This window comes from Bubalus bubalis, chromosome 2, assembly GCF_019923935.1.
Source record: "Bubalus bubalis isolate 160015118507 breed Murrah chromosome 2, NDDB_SH_1, whole genome shotgun sequence".
NCBI classification, from domain to species: Eukaryota; Metazoa; Chordata; class Mammalia; order Artiodactyla; family Bovidae; genus Bubalus; species Bubalus bubalis.
Window position 1 is genome coordinate 143,231,975 of NC_059158.1, and position 20,185 is coordinate 143,252,159.

At 36.1% G+C, this 20,185-nt stretch overlaps 1 protein-coding gene across 1 annotated transcript in view; it reads left to right on the top strand.

Moving 5' to 3' along the window:
* FAM117B (family with sequence similarity 117 member B) overlaps positions 1-20,185 on the top strand; it is a 74,095-nt gene that overhangs the window by 33,924 nt on the left and 19,986 nt on the right. The window contains exons 2-4 of the mRNA XM_025278016.3: positions 5,635-5,786; positions 12,243-12,335; positions 13,317-13,430. Of these exons, the coding sequence (XP_025133801.1) occupies positions 5,635-5,786; positions 12,243-12,335; positions 13,317-13,430 (359 nt within the window). The remainder of the gene's footprint in view (positions 1-5,634; positions 5,787-12,242; positions 12,336-13,316; positions 13,431-20,185) is intronic.

Consider the following 20,185-nt stretch of genomic DNA (forward strand, 5'->3'; position numbering starts at 1 on the left):
TTTTACTACTGTAAATGTTATGAATGTCTTTGAATTTAAAACCCTTTCCACATTAAAAAAATATTTAATTTATTGGCTGCATCTAGTCTTATTTGCGGTATGCAGGATCTTTGCTGTGGTGTGTGGTCTTCTCTTGAGCTGTGGTGCGAGGGCTCCAGAGCGTGTGGGCCCCAGAGTTTGTGGTCCACAGACTGTCTAGTTGAGGTGCCTGCGCTCAGTAGTTGCAGCACACAGGCTTAGCTGCGCTGAGCTGGGTGGGATCTGAGCTCCCTGACCAGGAATCGAACCCACATCCCCCGTACTGGAAAGCAGAAGCTCAACCATTGGACCAGTAGGGAAGTTCCCCTTTTCTATATTTGATTATTCTATTTACATGCCTAGATAGAGAGTCATTGAATCAAAGTTTATGAATTTTTAAAATACAGGTAGTAAGTTCACATGTAAATTTTAAAACGTATACTTAGAAATACAGTGAAATAACTCCCTTGCCATCTCTCTTGTCTGCCCACCATCCAGTTCCCCTTTGTGGAGGCAGCCATTGTCATCAATTTTTTATATTTCTTTCCAGAGACATTTTAAGTATGTGTATGTCTGTGTGTGTGTGTAGGAGGTGGAAGCTTAGACAGTGGATGAATAGACATACACTGTTGTAGGCATTTAATCATAGTATATGTACTATTTATGGAGTAGGAAATGGCAACCCACTTCAGTATTCTTGCCTGGAAAATCCTACGGACAGAGGAGCCTGACAGGGTACAGTCCATGGAGTCATAAAGAGTTGGACACGACTAAGCGAGCACATGTGTACTATTTAAGATAAAATCAACTACATGTAACTTTACTAGAATATAATAAAAGAAGAGGAAGGTAAAATGAAATTGAAGGAATTTCTTTTGATTTAACTATTTCTTGGGGATTTCCTGATGGTCCCATGGTTGGGACTCTGCTTTCACTGCCTAGGGCCTGTGTTCAATCCCTAATAAGAGAACTAAGATCTCTCCTGCAAGCCACAACACAAAAGCATTCTTCATCAGAAGAAAATTAAAATACTTACAATACTAGTAATGTACGAGAAATATAAATTAGCAGTAAAATTAAAATTTTTAGAACTCAATAACAATTGAAATGCAAATAAAATGATATTTTTAATCTTTGGGAAAATTGAGAAAAATTAATGAATATACTTAAGGATGTGGTAAATGAGTGTCCTTGTAAGGGCAAAATTCTTTCTAGTGGCAGGTAATTTGGCAATATTTAAAATTTTAATATGTGTTTACCGTTGGAGATACAAAATTTGATGTCCAGAAATTTTTCATAAAGAGATAAGTAAGCATAAAATGATATATATCTGCCGCTGAAAATGTCCATCACTATAAGATTAAGTTATGATGTATCCAATCAATTGGATACTGTACAGCTGTTAATATTAAAAATGGTGATGAAAGGAGGAGGGGACATGTATACCTATGACTGATTCATGTTGATGTGTGACAGAAACCAACACAATATTGTAAATCAGTTATCCTTCAATTAAAAATAAACTTTAAAAAATGGTGATATAGATTCATATTTATTACAGTGGAAATAGGTCCTTGACATGCCCTTTTTCTTTCTCAACAATAAGTAATAGCGTGCCTAATGGGACCTCATTTATATAAAATTGTACATGTGTGTAAATGTAGACAGATTTCTGGAAATAAATACTGATTAAAATGATTATCTCTGAGTGGTGGCCTTTTGGGATTTTGTGGGGTTTTGGTTTTTTTGGTTTTTTTTTAGTACTGTTTGGTTTCTTTATATTTAATCTTTATCATTTTTATACGTGAAGAAAGAAGAGTATTTTTCCCCTTTCTGAACAAATAAATGTCATTTTATCCCTTCTGCTTAATTGACTTTGTGGATAACAAAAAATACAGCTTTTAAGCTAATACCTGATAAATTCTAGAAATACCTAATTCTAACAGTGTCTGTAGAAACTTTCTAATGTGTTATCTGAGGGCCATGGTTTGGGATGCTCTACTACTGCCATTGAAATTACCCAAGAACTGGTGCCGATAGTTGGGGAGTTCTGAACTCCAGACCGCAGGGCATTTACTGAAATTTTCATTGCCACACCCTGCTGTAAGTGCTTTAAGACTTTTTAAAGAACAGAGTCAAGTTTGAACCTTTGTTTTTGTTGCCTTGATTTACTTTTTCTCAGCTTTGTTTATAATTAACAAAGAAAATTGTTAGATATATAAAGCATAGCTCATAATGATGTAATATATGTATACGTTGTGAAAAGATTCCTCCCATTTGGTTCATTAAAGCATCCATCACTTCACATATTTATCTTTTTTTCATTTATGTGAGAGAAAACATTAAGTTCTACTCTTTCAGTGAATTTCACTTATACAATATAGTGTTACCAATTGTAGTCACCATGTTATATATTACCACCTCAGACCTTATTTATTCATTTATAGCTGAAAATTTATACTCTTTCATCAGCCTTTCCCTGCTTCTCCCATACCTCTGGCCGTCACTTTTCCTACTATCTGTTTCCATGAGTTTGACTTTTTAAAAAAGATTGTACATGTAAGTGATACTGTGCAGTATTAGTTTTTGTTTATTTACTTTGGATTAACAAAGTATCTGAATTTATTGCACACACCTGCCCTTGTTGATAAACGATAGAAATATTAGAAATCATTCTCTTTTCTGCATATATGTCAGGTATTGTTTAAATCATTGGGTTGAGGGAAAGTAAAATTCCTGCCCTCCAAAATCTCATTCTCCTAGAGCACTGGGACAGTCAGGAGAGCGTATCAGTGAACTGTGCTAAGGCAGTACACAGGAGGGCTTTTGACCTAGATGCTGATGTATCGTTTTTTTTGGGTTTGGATGACTATTCAAGGAAGATTTTTTTCCGAGGAAACAGTTGAACTGAATTTTGAACTGAAGTTTCAAAGATTAAACGTAAATTAGCCAAACCCAGGAAAGGGATATGAGGGTAATATAGGGTAGAGACAAACTCATAGAGGCAGACAGGGCATGGCACATGTTGGGAACTGTAAGGCCTTCAGCATGGTTGGGATTAGAGGCAGTCCAGGCAAGAAAAAGGGAGGCTGGAGAAGCCAGATCATGAAGGGTCTTGTCAGCTGTCAGCGAGTTTCTTTCTCTGGACTTCCATGTAAATACAGCCTTTGTTCACATAGACAGGAATTCTTTGAGTCATCTTTGACTCTTAAGTCTTCCTCCCTTCCCCTAAACTTCCTCATAATTAAGCACCAAATCTTGTCAATTTTGGGAACTTGGATTGAAACAGAATAATGACAAGCTAGATATAGACTCTATGTTCTTTATGGCAAGCTGCAACTTAGTCTTTTTAATTTCTAGGGCTTAGCACTGGCTCCCAGACCCTTAGTAAATGTTTACATGAAGGGAGTTCAGAAGAAAATGTTTAGTATTTTTACATGTGACCATGTATAACTTTTCTATTCTCCATTTTGTTATGGAAAATCTAATAGTCTTAGAAAGTCTAGTTGAAAAGGCAGTGCTTGGATAATTTAAAATCTTGATGATGAAATCAGACCTATTTGATTAGTGCGTTGAACAGTGATGGAAGCAATGTTGTAGTTAAGGAAGAAAAGTGCCAGACAACTTTTAACAATGGGATTTTAATGAATACACCCCAGTTTACATACTCTGTGTCCCTTTTTTGTGGCCAAGAACAATATTTTTGTGACTTTCCCAGTAGAGATTCATTTTTTAGTTAAAGGAAAAATCATGTACCTGTATATTTATTGCTTTTCACTTGTTACAGGTAGTTATATGAGTACATGCTTCCTTGAACTTATGGATATGTACTGTATTTATTTTGTGTTTATAAAAGGAAGACACTGCAGAGATATGGTTAGCATTTGCAACATTTAGGCACTGTTTTAGTGAAACAATTGTGCCATTTTGAAAACAAATTACGTATCTGAGGCATATCTTGTGAGGCAACTTTTATGATTATCAACAATACAGCTGCTAAAACTATTATCTTGGTGGAATTGAATCTCTTGTTATTTGGGTCACATAACCAGCAACTGAACTTTTATACTTGTAACTATATAAGACCCTTGTCAAGAAATAATGTGATATGATTAGAAGAGAGGCGTCTTAAAATGTTTTCATATATGGCCTTAAGAAAAACAAGGTATTTGTTATATAGAGAGAGCTAGAATGGTAGCACTATAATATAATCTACTCATGCCTATATTCATGTTTCATATTTTTAAATTCTTTAATTTTTAAAATTTTGTAATATAATTAGCTAAGCCTATTACTTTCCCCTTTCAAAAAAAAAGAAAAGGAAATAGAGTATTTTTTCTGTATCACCTCTAACTTCCCATTACCTCTAGTTTCTTTTCTTTTTTTTTATAGTTTTTATTTTTGGCTTATATCTAAATACATATCCTGTATCTTGAAATGGAAAATATATTTGCATATATGTCTTCAAGTATAGCTCCTATAGGCTGGTTAGTTTGGTTTCTTGAAGTCTATTTAGTATAACAAAACTCAGTAAGACATGTGCCTGACCGAGCTGATTAAAGTGGAATTTTACCTGTAACTTTATCTTAGCTGCCTTATTTCCTTTTGAGTGAGTATAGGTGGTATAATAATAAGTGATATTTACCTGTTACACCTACTTAATCTTAAACCCAAGGTGAGCATTTTGAAAATGGGTAGATAAGGAAGGTGGCCTTTCTTACTATGCCTTTTTATCTCTCAGGACACAGTAAGCTCATAAATCCTCTCATGGATAATATTGATACATTTGTCTTATTTTCTGTTTTTTTTGTAGAGATTAATTGTAGTTGTAAGAAATAATACAGAGATCTTTTGTACGTTTAGCCTATTTTCCCCAGTGATAACATTTTTGTAGGATTACATAGGATTTTGATATTGTACAAACCACTGCTCTTACTCAAATTTCTTCAGTTTTTACTTGTACTTGTGTGTATGTGTTTTAAATTCTATACTGCTTAATCTCCTTTTTATGTTTGTATATCCCCACTACAGTCAAGATGCTGAATAGTCTCCTGTCACCAAAGGGTCCTGCATGTTGCCCTTTGGTAACACCTGCTTCTCTCCTGCCACCTCACTTTCCCTCTTCCTATCTACTAGTGGACCCCTAGCAACCATTAATCTTTCTTCCATTTCTAACATTTTGTCATGTCAAAAATATACAAATGAAGTCATAAGTAGCCATTAGAGAGTGACCGTTTTTACTTAATATATCTGGAAATGAAATGAAGTTGCTTCAGTCGTGATCAACTCTGCGACCCTGTGGACTATAGCCTGGCAGGCTCTTCTGTCCACGGGATTTTCCAGGCAAGAATACTGGAGTGGGTTGCCATTTCCTTCTCCAAGGGATTTTCTTGACCCAGGGATTGAACCTGGGTCTCCCGCATTGCAGGCAGACTCTTTATCTTCTGAGCCACCAGAGAATCCCTTAATGCGAGAGCCATCCAAGTTTGTGTGAATCAATAGCTTATTCCTCTTTGTCACTCACTTTTTATATTTAAGTTAGAGAAACTCTACCTAGTTTCTACTTTGTTTCCTTCCTAAGCTATTTTAAAATAAATGTATCTGTCTTAAATCTAGGGGACAAAACGAGACCGCCTTCCTCCAGCCCCTCTAGCATCATCCGCCGTACCTCCTCCCTGGATACACTCGCTGCTCCGTACCTCGCAGGGCACTGGCCTCGTGATGGTCATGGGCAAGCTGCTCCTTGCATGAGGGACAAGGCCACACAGGTAGGTTTATTACAGTTCTTATCTTGAAGTGTTTCACTCTGAAACCATTTCTCATAATATTGTTTATTCTACTCTGCTCTCAAATTCTTAAAACTAGTGTGTATTAGCATTATCTGGGAAGCTTATCAAAAATGCAGATCCCCAGGCTTGACCTTGAATGTTCTCCAGTAGGTTTTGATTGAGTCTTAAGAATGTGCATTTTAAACAGTTCTCAAAGGAATTCTGATAACATGCAGTAATTTATGGACATGTTTTCTCTCACTTTTTTACAGTTTAGAACATCACAGTAAATTTAATTTATGGAATTTGGACTTAAACATTTGTTACAGTAAAGGTTACTTTTTCATCCAACCTTATATTTTTGTGCCAAAAATCTTCATGTTTTGGGGAATGGGGATTATTTATATTGCTGATAGAGTCTATAAATGTAGATATCCTGACAAAGGGACTCTGGAAGCAAAGATTTGTACTTTTAGATTTATGAAAAGTTTTAATTAAAGGGATCTTAAAGGATCATTTCATCTAACTCCTAGTTTTACAGGTGAGGAAACTAAGGTCCAAGATCATAAAGCCAATTGTTGACTGTGTCTTAGTTGGGTGTGGTTTCTGTCTCAGCAACTTAACTACAGTTATAATTTAATTAAATCTTTGTATAATCATTTAATGTTTCTCATAATCATTAGATGGCAAGCCCATGAAGGCAGGAACTGTGTCTGGCTTGCCCATTTTTATATTTTCATCCCCAGAAATTAGTACTATCTATACTTGATGGAATAAGCACTCCAGGAATATTTGCAACGGATTGAATGAGCAGAACAGTTAAAGCTTTATGGCTAGTGAAGAATGAAAATCATTTTAAAGAGTTAAAAGATCCTTGATACTGATTGTTGAAAATCAGCTAAGGTACATCTTGATTTAGACTTTAAATTTACGTCACTTGATGGTTGCTTGATCTCAGCACTTTATGAGAGAGCGTCCTTTTACAGGACCAAGTAAATACACTTTGCAGTGGTTTTTAGATTTACATATTGGTTTCCAGAATTCCATTAGTTTGTTTTCTGTTTTTTGTTCTGCTACTCTTAAAACTGAGCCCCACTGTTAGGGTAGATACTTAGGATTCGAAATTACCTTGAGGGTTATACTCCAGTTGCAACTGCAGAAATGAAAATGCAGAGTCTGTACTCTGCGTTGAGTCTTGTACTCATCAAAAGTAATGAGTCTTTTAAGAAACTGTGACTCTAAGCCAAAGAATTCTGTGGTGGTTGGTGGTTTGGTGGTTTAGTTGCTAAGTCATGTCCGACTCATTGCGACCCCATGGACTATAGCCAGGCTCCTCTGTCCATGGGATTTTCCAGGCAAGAATACTGGAGTGGATTGCCATTTCCTTCTCCAGGAGATCTTCTCAACCCAGGAATTGAAACCGGATCTCCTGAATTGCAGGCAGATTCTTTACCAATTGAGCTATGAGGGAAGCCCTCTGCATTTATTCTAAATCTGTAACTTTACTGAGATTAGGGCATGGTCGTATAGAAAATGAGTAAAAATTCTTTTCCCATTTAGGTTATTACAGAATATTGAGCAGCATTTCCTATCCTATACAGTAGAATTTGAAAAATAGAAACCTATATATGTATAACTGAATCACTTTGCTGTATACCTGAAACTGACACCTTATTAATCAACTGTGCACCAATATAAAATTAAAAAAGGAAAATGAATACGGTCTCTACTTGCTTTAGCTTCATCCACATGTGATGTTTAAATTAGTGTGAATGTATTTCCTTCAATATTTCTGCAACCCCCTCTTTATTTCCTCTACAGTTTCAGATTCAGTGGGTTCAGATATTTTGCCTTACCAGTAAGAATATACAGTTTTATAAATCGTTGGGAGCCCCTTGTTCTGTGGAAGTTCAGTAAGTCTCTTCAGCGAGTTGCTGTGATCTAGCTCTAGCTACCACTTGACTGGTGTTCCTGTCTTTTGTTTTGTTTGTAATGCTTCCCACCATTTGCCGGGATAGTTTACACTCTAATGCTCACAGCAGCTGCCCCTAATCCCATAGAATCTTGCCTGCCTGCTTTTCCTGTCCTTCCAGGTTTGGATTAGGTGCCTTTCTTAGGGGACCTCAGTCATCACATTATATCCAAATTGGCTATTTATCCTTTCTCTCTTAGAAAAAACTCTTTGAGCATAAAAACTGTATTTTCTCTCTAACTCCAACACCTAGTCTAGTACCTGATATGTTAGAAGATACATATTGCTTTCCAGTATACAATGCAAAATTGAACAAAATTGATACATACTTAATTAAAACTCAATTTTACTTTGTATTAATTCCTGAGTGTCTTATAATAAAGGTTTGGCTTCTTAGTTGAACAAAGAAAGCAATTATCTTTTGAATTAGGAGGTTAAGTAAAATTAATGACTTTTGCTGAATATTTTTTCCTGCCTGAACATCTTATCACTGAAATTAACAATGCTGTCTTTTGCTCTTTATGCTTATTTTTATTTGTTTTGCTAATTAATGCTCCTTTTATCTTTACTTTGTTCTTAAATCTATAAGAACCTTCTATATTCCTTTGCTTTTCCTTGAGTTTTTATACTTATATTGAATATCTTTAGTAATTTCTCTAATTTTTAAAAGCTTTTTGTTTGGAAAAGTCTCAAATTTATAGAAAAAATCACAAGAATTAAGATTGAGCACCAGGGTATTCCTCACCTATATTTACCAATAAACATTTTTGCATATTTTGTGTTCTTTAATATATAATTGTTGTTATCATTGATGTTATTATTTGCTCTTTGTAATTTACAGACATTGTGACTGTTCTCAAATACCTTAGAAAGTATATACAAACACAGACTTTAAAAATTTAATTATCAAATTCAGAAGATTTAGCATTGATGCAATTCTATTCTTTATTATATGGATAAATAGACCCATTTTTTTTTTTTGGTGTGTTTCCCCAATTATGTTCTCTGTAGCAGTTTCTTCCTTAAGCTAGAATCCAGTGAAGGAGCACAAGTCAACGTTTAAATGTCATATTTCTTTAGAATTCTTTAATTTAGAATAGTTCCTCAGCTTTTGTCATTTGTGACACTGATATTTTCTAAGGATGCAAGGTGGTATTTTGTTGAATCTCAACCCGGGTTTATCCATTTTTTAAACAATGTGATTCAGTAATAACATTTTTTACAGAAATACTGTAGTTGATGTGTGTTCTTTGTGCATGTGCATCAAGAAGTGCCCAATGTCAGTAATGTTGTTTCACCCACCGGATACCCTTTGTAACAGTACCTGCACAGGCTGTAGGGAAATATTTGAGACTATAAATATCCCATTCCCCAACAGACTTTCACCCATTGTTTTTAGCATTTGTTGATGATTCTTGCTTAAATCAACAATTACTGTAGAAGTTCCAAATGATGACTTTCTAACTCTTGTCATTCTTCCTGCCTTTGTTTGTTGGTCTAATACTTTTCGATAGAAATGGTTCTTTATGAAATTGTCCAAAATGGATTTAAAATGTCAATTGATACAACTTAAGATTTTTTTCCCTCTCTTTAACTTTTTACTAAGAGAATGTTCAACATACAAGAAAACGGGAAGGACATGTTAGCTGTCATTAGATTCAGCAGTTTTAAACATAGCCATGTTTGTTTTACCAACCTTTGTGCTTTTATGTATGTATTTGCTGTACTTTCTCAAAGTGTGTTGCAGATTTCACATTTTATCCCTAAATCTTTCAGCATATATCTTCTTGTATAATCACAGTGCCATTAGCTCACTTAGGAAAATGAATAATTACATAATATCATGTAACGTCCAGTTCATGTTAAATTTACACAAGATTTCTTTCTTTTTTACCAGGATCCATTTGGAGAGTCAAGCATTTTACTTAGTTTCTCTTAGTTCCTTTTAATTTAGAACAGTTCATTTTCATTCTCATACTTTCTTTCAGTTTTAATAACGTTACTTTATGTTGTTTTATGAATGACATATTTGTAAAGGAGATACTTTATCCTTTTTGAATTAGGAAGTAACTGTAGAATATGTCTCTGCACCAGTGAATATCCTGTTCCTTAGTAACTTTTCACCTAATGTTTTAGTGTCCATTGATAATCCTTGCCTAAAGGTGATTTTTTTTTTTTTCCCTTAAACACAAGATAGCATATTCTATACATTCTTCTGCAATTTTGTTTTCACTTAAAGGCATCATTTTATCCATATAGAAAAGTTTCCCCTGGTGTTAAAAGTTTTTTTACATCATATATGTAAAGAGGTATTACTTTGAATAGGCTATACATTTTTCATATAGTGCAGAATTTGAGAGACATCTTCCCCTGAGGCAGCCACTGATACCAGTTTCTTTTGTTACCATGTATACTCTACATGTGTATATATTCTTTCTAGCAGTCCTATCTATAAAGGTAGTTGCTGTACATACTGTACTGAGCCTTGACCTTTTCATTTAACAGTATCTCATGGAAATTATTTTGTATAAGTACATTTTAGATTTCCTTGTTAATTTTTATAGCTGCATATTATTCTGTTGTAAAGATAAGCCATAATTTATTTGGCCAATCCTCTGTTTGGTTATGGTGGTGATTATAGTCACTAAGGTGGTTAAAGTCCCTGATTGGGAAGAATTGAGAGCAGAAGGAGAAGAGAGCGTCAGAGGATGAGATGGCTGAATGGCATCACTGTTGCAATGGACATGAACTTGGGCAAACTCTGGGAGGTAGTGAGGGACAGGGAGGCTAGGCATGCTGCATTCCATGGGGTTGCAAAGAGTCGGACACGACTAGGTGACTGAACAACACTAGTCGCTAAGTCTTGTTTGACTCTTTGAACCAATGGACTGTAGCCTGCCAGGCTCCTCTGTTCATGGGATTTCCCAGTCAAGAATACTGAAGTGGGTGGCTTTTCCCTTGTTCAGGGGATCTTCCTAACCCAGGGATTGAACATCTCCTGTATTGCAGCCAGAATCTTTACTGCTGAGCCACCAGGGAAGCCCAGTCCTCTATTAACATTTTTCTAATCTCTTGCTTGCACAAATGGTGCTGTAGGGAATAATATATGTCATTTTGTGCATAGAGGCATAAATTTGTAGATCTGTGATATAAAGTACCAAAAGGTTATTGTGTCAAACAGTCTGTACATTTGTAACTTTGACAGCAGTTGCCATGTCACCTTCACTAAAGACTGTACCAATTTTACATTACACCAGCAATGGAGGAGAATGTATGTAATCAAATTGCCTAGTCTTAGTGACCTTAACTTGCATTTCTCTTATCATGGGGTGAGGCTGAGCAGTATTTTCATGTGCTGAGAATGACTTTTTTCCCCCCAATACAGTGTTTTTAAGTTCTGGATTTTGTGTAACCACTAAGAATGTAACATTTTTGAAGCTGTACTCTGCAGTTATTTAAACCAAGAAAAGACATAATTTAGAGATTAAGATTATAAACTCTGGAATTTTAGGTTTATATCTTTGACTTCACCACTTCCTAGCTGTGAGACCTCAGGCAACTTCCCTAACCTTTCATTGTCACAACTTCTTTATCTACAGACCTTGAAGAACTTTGTGTATGTATTAAATCAGATAGCACAGTGATGACCTTTCATTTACTTTCATAAAGCACAGTACCTAACACATAATAAGATCACAGGAATGTTGGCTATTATCAGTATGCATTTGCTCAGTAAATGGTATGCTTATAATTATATAAAAATAGTAATTTTTATTAGTAATAGAAATGAAAGAAATAGGCTGAAGTATTGCAGTTAGGTAACTGGTGCTGAAGAATTATGGGTAATTTGCGTTATTTTAAGTATTTTGTAATACCTAATTTTTCTGTAATAGGCATGTATTTTGTAATAGGAGAATAAGGTATACTTTTTTTTAGAAAGGAAAAATGTTTTCAGGTTTATTGAGATATAACTGACATACAACACTGTAAAGTTTAAGCCATACAGCATAATGATGTGACATATGTGTAGCAAAGAAAAAAAAAAAAACCATAAGCTTAGTTAACATCCATTACTTCATAGTTACCAAAAAAATCATTTTTCCTTGTGATGAGATCATCTAGGATCTACTCTCTTAGCAACTTTCTAATACACCATACAGCAAGTGTTAACTATAGCCATTGTGTTGTATATTATATCCTCAGTACTTATTTATCTTGTAACTGGAAGTTTATACATTTTGACCACCTTCATCCAATTCCCCCTCTGCTAACCACAAATCTGATCTCTTTTTCTATGGGCTTTTTTCTTTCTTTTAGATTCCATGTGTGAGATCATACAGTATTTTTTTATCTTTGTCTGTCTGACTTATTTCATTTAGCATGATGCCCTCAAGGTCAATCCATGTTGTTGCAAATATGGCATTCACTATTGTTAAATGATTTACTATTTTATTAAAACCTCTTTCTTCTCTTTCCCATTATAGACAGAGAGTGCATGGGCTGAAGAATACTCTGAAAAGAAGAAAGGGTCTCACAAACGTTCAGCATCGTGGGGCAGCACAGATCAGCTTAAGGAGGTCAGAAAAATGGTTCCAAGGAAGTGGGTGTGAAAGTTTGATCCCTTGGTTGACTAGTTCCCAGAACCTGTGAGCTGCAAAGATTTGTCAGTTCCATTGTTTTTTAATTTATTTCTTTTTTTTTTGGTGGTGGTTTTGTTTATGAGAAATAATACCAGAAAAACAGAAAGATTTGAATAGGAAAATATACATGTAACTTACCTGATTATGTGGTTTTTTTATTTTTTAATGAGAATCCATAACTGTTAATATAATTAAATATCAAATGTATGAGATTGTAGTGATACAACAAATTCACTCTTATTATTTCTATATACAATGGTAAGTATTTTTGATATTTAGTAACCCAGTATAACCAAGTTGATTATGGCCCTATGTTATGATTACCATTTTTTGTGCCTATAATTAGCACATTTGTGTTTTAAATATAATGTAGCCATAAAACAGAAAAATTCAGTCAAGGAATAATAATCATAATTAATAATCAGAGATTAATAAAAATTATATTTGTTATTTAAAGATTGTATCTAAATGCATTTCATGGCTTGAATTGATTTTTAAATAATACTGTTTACTTTTTTGGAGTGGTTGAAGGTAAGGTATTTGATAAATCTAATTCTGAATAAAATGTGACTTACTGTAAGGAAAATCAGAGAATAATTATCATTGTTTTTGAATTGTTTGTGAAAGCTATAAGGTATAATTGCTAAAAGCTTCATTTGTTTAATACTTTTGGGAATCTTAAAGGTGCAGAACAGTGTTGGAACATAATTTTTTCTTTGAAAGAAAAATATACATTTATACATATAATAGATATGTGTATATATATATATAAAATTTTAAAAGTAAATCAGATTTTTGTAGTATGGTTTAAAAACTCAAAAGATATAATAGGGTTGAGTTTTATTGGTTATTATTAAGCAAGGATATGTTTTATGTGATGTGGAAGACACTCTGACGCACTTATTTTCCCCTTTTCAGATTGCAAAATTACGCCAGCAATTGCAGAGAAGTAAACACAGCAGTCGGCATCATCGAGATAAAGAAAGACAGTCTCCATTCCATGGCAACCATGCAGCTATTAACCAGAGTCAGGTAGGAGACAAGATACCACAAAATCCAGACAAGGGATATGTTGTTTTCCTGGTGTTATGTTATTGCATAGGTAAATGTTTATGATAAAGATGTTCAAAAGCATGTTTGAAACAGTGATTAAATACTGAATCACAGCCTTCATTAAAAAAAAAAACAATACTAAGTTGACAAAAATGATATTTTCCTTTAATGATATGCGTTCTAGGAGATATAGCTGGTTACATATTTTGAATTTTGTCTTTGTCAGTTTGGTATATTGGAGGCAGAATAATACAGATGAGCATTGGCTGTGGAGCTAGAGCCTGGATAAGTAACCTGTTCAAAGTCTCAGTTTTCTCATGTGACAACAGAGGATGATACCTGGCGCATGAAGTCTTTTAGTAGAAAAGGTCTTTAACTGCTTTGATTTCTTAATTGAACCCTATGAACTGCTCTTGATTGCTCACCCAGGGAGCATTTCTCTTCACTGAAACTGAATTGAAATTGGATGGCATCCCTTGGCAAAGAGAGAGCAAGAAAAACTTTGCCTGTTCCTTTTTTAGGTTGATAGCTTCTGATGATTGTCAAGTATATGTGGATTGTTCAAGAGAAAGTATGGGTGAAGGTGTATTTTTTTTCAAACTAACTGATTATGTCTTAAAATATTGATAGGTGGGTCAAACTTGATTTTACAGATTTATAGTTTGATTGCAGTTTGGCTTCCAGTAACGTTTTTCCATATATAAGCCATTTTAATTATAAAATATGAATATACATTGACACATTTAAAAGCCTAAACAAATTGCATTTATATTTGGAGAAATGGAAAATGCAAAATTGGCCAAGTAAGAAGTGAAAAATTTGAATAGACTATTGGGATACTAAATATTCCACTCACAAAAGGCCACAGACCCACCTGGTTTTACAGGTGAGTTTGCCAACCTTCTGCTCCCTCTAATTCATCTATAAATAATTTAGATGCATTTCTAAGAGATAAATCCAGTTCTTATTTCCTATTCATATTTTTATTCCAAGTAGAGTAAAGTTAAAATTGAGTTTTATTGAATTTTAATTGATGGATTTTAGCAGTTTATAACTTTCTGAAGTGGTTTTTTAAAAAGTTGTATTTAAATTAACAATTACAGTGGTAAAATTATCCAAAAATTTTTTTCCCCTGCAAGTTGAATTTGCTTAGTAAAGACTATTGAAGTTCACATGAACTTCACAAAGGTGCCTCTTTGTGGAGAAGGTGAGGACTAGAAAATACAGTAACTTGAAAAATAAATTCATGTGGCTTGACTTTTGTACACTTGACACACCAATCATCTTGACTACTTGACTTGCTTTATTGAGTGTTAAAGCCAGTCAGAGATCAAGCACATGTGTATTATGATAGCTATGGCAGTAGTATTCAGAGTTAATTGAAACTTTAAGACTGTGAACATGAAAATATTATTCAAGTCATGATTGTGGCTTTGTGTAGTGGATTCTCTCTCTAAAGGAGAAAGTACCACTTGGAGTTATGTGTGCTTTGAGGCCATTCCTCCATCCACGCAACATTTATCAAATATCTGCCATATGACTGGTATTGTAGTACTCATTAGGGGATGCAGTGATAAATGAAATGTTGGGGCTTTCCCCCCACCAAATCTCAGATAATAAGTAAACAGTTAATTTTTATACAGTATAATGAGTATGTTGATCAGGAAGTGTTCAGAGTATTGTAGAAGGAGCATTTATCCTTGAATTGACAATGAGCCGTCTAGAAAGACTTCTGGAGAAAGTGGTGTCTAAGTGATCCATGAAGGATAGGTAAAATTTAGCCAGTTTTGGGCTTCCCTTGTGGCTCAGCTGGTAAAGAATCTGCCCACAATGTGGGAGACCTGGGTTCGATCCCTGGGTTGGGAAGATTCCCCTGGAGAAGGGAAAGGCTAACCACTCCAGTATTCTGGCCTAGAGAATTCCATGGACTGTATAGTCCATAGGATTGCAAAGAGTCAGATAGGACTAGAGATCTTCACTTTCACTTTCTGGACACAGAAGAAATCATGGCTCTAGGGATGGTTGATAGTAAGAGATTAAGTTAGCCAGAGCTGAAAGTCTTCATGTCTCGGTTGTTAAGAAATTTGGACTTTGTCCTTGAAGCACCTGAGAACTATTTGCTACAATGCAGGGGGTTGACAGGAGATCAGATATGCATTTTGACATGATCATTATGAGTTCAGAGTAGAGAATGAATTTGGTACAGGACAAGATTAGGGGCAGGAAAATCTATAAATAGATTTATAATCCATGTAAGAAATGATGGTGACCTAAAGTAAGGTAGAAGCTATGGAACTGGAGAGAATGGACAAATTTGAGTGATATTTAGAAAGCAATAATTAATAGTTGAACTTGAGTAAGTACTTCAGAGAAGGCAGTGGCAACCCACTCCAGTACTCTTGTCTGGAGGGTCCCATGGGTGGAGGAGCCTGGTGGGCTGTAGTCCATGGGGTCGCACAGAGTTGGACACGACTGCAGCAACTTAGCAGTGAGTACTTACAATATGGGAACACTATACTCAGCTTTTGTATACTAAGCAGCGACTTAGCAGTGAGTACTTATAATATGGGAACACTGTACTCAGCTTTTGTATATTTAAGCATTTAATCCTCATCTTTGAAATGGAGATTGTTACTATTCCAATTTACAGGCAAAGAATTAAGGCTCAGAGAGTTCATGTATCTTGTTCAAGGTCATATGAGACAGAGCTGGGATTCTAATAGAAGCATTTTGACTTCAGAGTCTGAGTCTTTAAACTTTTTTAGCTTATGGTTGATGATATGGGAATGATGGACTTATAGGAGTAAAAGGTAAGGCCAATTCTAGCCTTTAAATATGATTTAAGAAATATATCCACCTACCTCACACCATGTACAAAAGTAACTCAAAATGGATCAAAGACCTCAATATAAGAGCCAAAACTAAAAACTCTTAGATGAAAACATAGGCATAAATGTGATGTTGGATTAGGCAATGGTTTGTTAGATATGACACCAAAAGCACAAGCAACAGTAGAAAAAAGTACATAAATTGGACTTTTTCATAATTAAAAACTTTAGTGCTTCAAAGATAAGCTACAGAATAGGCAAAAATAGATACAAATCATATGAAACACTTGTATCTAAAATATGAAGAACTCTTGAAACTCAACAATAAAAAGACAAGCCGTCCAATTTAAACATGGACAAAGGATCTAAATAGAGAGTTCTCCAAGGAAGATGAGCAAATAGCCAATAGGTGTGCGAAAAAGATATCTATCATTATTTGTCTATAGGGAAATGAATACAAATTCCAGTGAGATACTACTTTATACCCACTAGAACAGCTAAAACTAAAAAGACAAATAGCAGGTTTTAGAAAGAATGTGGAGAAATCAGAACCATTATATATTGCCAACAGGAATGTAAAATCCTGTCAGCACTGTATAAGCTGATAGGAATGTAAAAAAGCCTAGTAGTTCCTCAAAAGGCTTAATAAACATAGAGTTACTGTATGACCCAGTGCTTCTTCTCCAAATTATGTACTAAAGAGAGTTGAAAACATATGTTCATAAAAAAACTTGTACACAAATGTTCATAGCAGCATGGCTCACAGTAGCCAAAATTTGGAAACAACCCAATTGTCCTTCAACCGATGAGTGGATAAATATAATGCAGTATATATCCATACAATGGAATATTCAGTTCAGTTCAGTTCAGTCGCTCAGTCGTGTCTGACTCTTTGCGACCCCATGAATCGCAGCACACTAGGTCTCTCTGCTGCTAAGTCGCTTCAGTCGTGTCCAACTCTGTGTGACCCCATAGACGGCAGCCCACCAAGCTCTGCCGTCCCTGGGATTCTCCAGGCAAGAACACTGGAGTGGGTTGCCATTTCCTTCTCCAATGCATGAAAGTGAAAAGTGAAAGTCAAGTCGCTCAGTCCTGTCCGACTCTTAGCGACCCCACGGACTGCAGCCTACCAGGCTCCTCCATCCATAGGTCTCTCTATCCATCACCAACTCCCGGAGTCTATCCAGACCCATGTCCATAGAGTCGGTGATGCCATCCAACCATCTCATCCTGTCGTCCCCTTCTCCTCCTGCCCTCAATCTTTCCCAGCATCAGGGTCTTTTCAAATGAGTCAGCTCTTTGCATCAGGTGGCCAAAGTATTGGCGTTTCTGCTTCAACATCAGTCCTTCCAACGAACACCCAGGACTGATCTCCTTTAGGATGGACTGGTTGAATCTCCTTGCAGTCCTAGGGACTCTCAAGAGTCTTCTCCAACACCACAGTTCAAAAGCATCAATTCTTTGGTGTTCAGCTTTCTTTATAGTCCCAACTCTCACATCCATACATGACCACTGGAAAAACCTTAGCCTTGACTAGACGGACCTTTGTTGGCAAAGTAATGTCTCTGCTTTTTAATATGCTATCTAGGTTGGTCATAACTTTCCCTCTAAGGAGTAAGCGTCTTTTAATTTCACGGCTGCAGTCACCATCTGCAGTGATTTTGGAGCCCCCAAAAATAAAGTCAGCTACTATTTCCAGTGTTTATCCATCTATTTGCCATGAAGTGATGGAACTGGATGCCATGATCTTAGTTTTCTGAATGTTGAGCTTTAAGCCAACTTTTTCACTCTCCTCTTTCACTTTCATCAAGAGGCTCTTTAATTCTTCTTCACCTTCTGCCATAAGGGTGGTGTCATCTGCATATCTGAGGTTATTGATATTTCTCTCAGCAATCTTGATTCCAGCTTGTGCTTCATCCAGCCCAGCATTTCTTGGTGTACTCTGCATATAAGTTAAATAAGCAGAGTGACAATATACAGCTTTGATGTACTCCTTTCCCTATTTGGAACCAGTCTGTTGTTCCATGCCCAGTTCTAACTGTTGCTTCCTGACCTGCATACAGGTTTCAGAAGAGGCAGGTCAGATGGTCTGGTATTCCCATCTCCTTCAGAATTTTCCACAGTTTGTTGTGATCCACACAGTCAAAGGCTTTGGCATAGTCAATAAAGCAGAAATAGATGTTTTTCTGGAACTCCCTTGCTTTTTTGATGATCCATTGGATGTTGGCAATTTGATCTCTTGTTCCTCTGCCTTTTGTAAAACCAGCTTGAACATCTGGAAGTTCACAGTTCATGTATTGCTGAAGCCTGGCTTGGAGAATTTTGAGCATTACTTTACTAGCGTGTGAGATGAGTGCAATTGTGCTGTAGTTTGAGCATTCTTTGGCATTGCCTTTCTTTGGGATTGGAATGAAAACTGATCTTTTCCAGTCCCGTGGCCACTGCTGAGTTTTCCAAATTTGCTGGCATATTAAGTGCAGCACTTTCACAGCATCATCTTTTAGGATTTGAAAAAGCTCAACTGGAATTCCATCACCTCCACTAGCTTTGTTTGTAGTAATGCTTTCTAAGGCCCACTTGACTTCATATTCCAGGATGTCTGGCTCTAGGTGAGTGTGAGTTACCACACCATCGTGTTTATCTGGGTCATGAAGATCTTTTTTGTACAGTTCTTCTGTGTATTCTTGCTACCTCTTCTTAATATCTTCTGCTTCTGTTAGGTCCATACCATTTCTGTCCTTTATTGAGCCCGTATTACTTGGTTACAAAAAATGAATGGAATACTGATACATACGACCATATGGGTGAACCTTGGAAACATTATGCTAAGTGAAAGAAGCCAGACACAAACGAACACATGATTTCCCTCATATGAAACGTCCAGGAGAAGCAAACCCATAGAGACAGATTGTAGACTGGTGATTGCTTAAAGGTAAGAAAGTTGAGGGAAGATGGAGAATGAGTGCTGATGTGTGAGGGACTTGTTTTTTGGTTTGATTCTAAGATTAATTGTGATAATAGGGGTACATTTCTGTTCAATTACTGTTCATAAGCAGAAGTTGTACACTTGAAATGAGTGAGTTGTATGATACTGTGAATTATTTTTCAATAAAGTTCTACCAAAAAATGTGTACTAACCAACATAAAAATGAATAGATAAAATGCAAATGTAATTGTCTGGAAATAATAGATTAGATGCTAACAAAGAACCCAGAAGTAACCCAGGAGGTCTTATAACTGTAGAAGGTGAGCACGGGTGCTCTGAGCTCAGATTGTTTAGCATAAGATCTGAGTCATGCTGCTTGCTAGCTGTTTGAAGTTCCTTGGGTTCTCTGCATTATATTACCTATTTGTTGTGTTGTTCTGAGGATTAAATGGTGCATGTGTGTGTGTGTTAGTCACTCAGCTGTGTTCGACTCTTTGTGTTCCCATGAACTGTAGCTCTCCAGGCTCCCCTCTCCATGGAATTCTCCAGGCAAGAATACTGGAGCAGTTAGCCATTCCTTTCTCCAAGGAATCTTCCCAACCCGGGGATTGAACCCCGGTCTCCTGCATTGCAGGCAGATTCTTTACCATCTGAGCCACCAGGGAAGCCCACTAAATGGTATTCAGTTTAGTCCAGTCACTCAGTTGTGTCTGACTCTTTGTGATCCCATGTGCTGCAGCATGCCAGGCCTCCCTGTCCATCACCAACTTCCAGAGCCTGTTCAAACTCATGTCCATCAAGTCAGTGATGCCATCCAACCATCTCATCCTCTGTTGGCCCCTTCTCCTCCTGCCTTTGGCCTTTCTCAGCATCAGGGTCTTTTCCAATGAGTCAGTTCTGCACATCAGGTGGCCGAACTATTGGAGCTTCAGCTTCAGTCCTTTGAATGAATATTCAGGACTTATTTCCTTTACAATTGA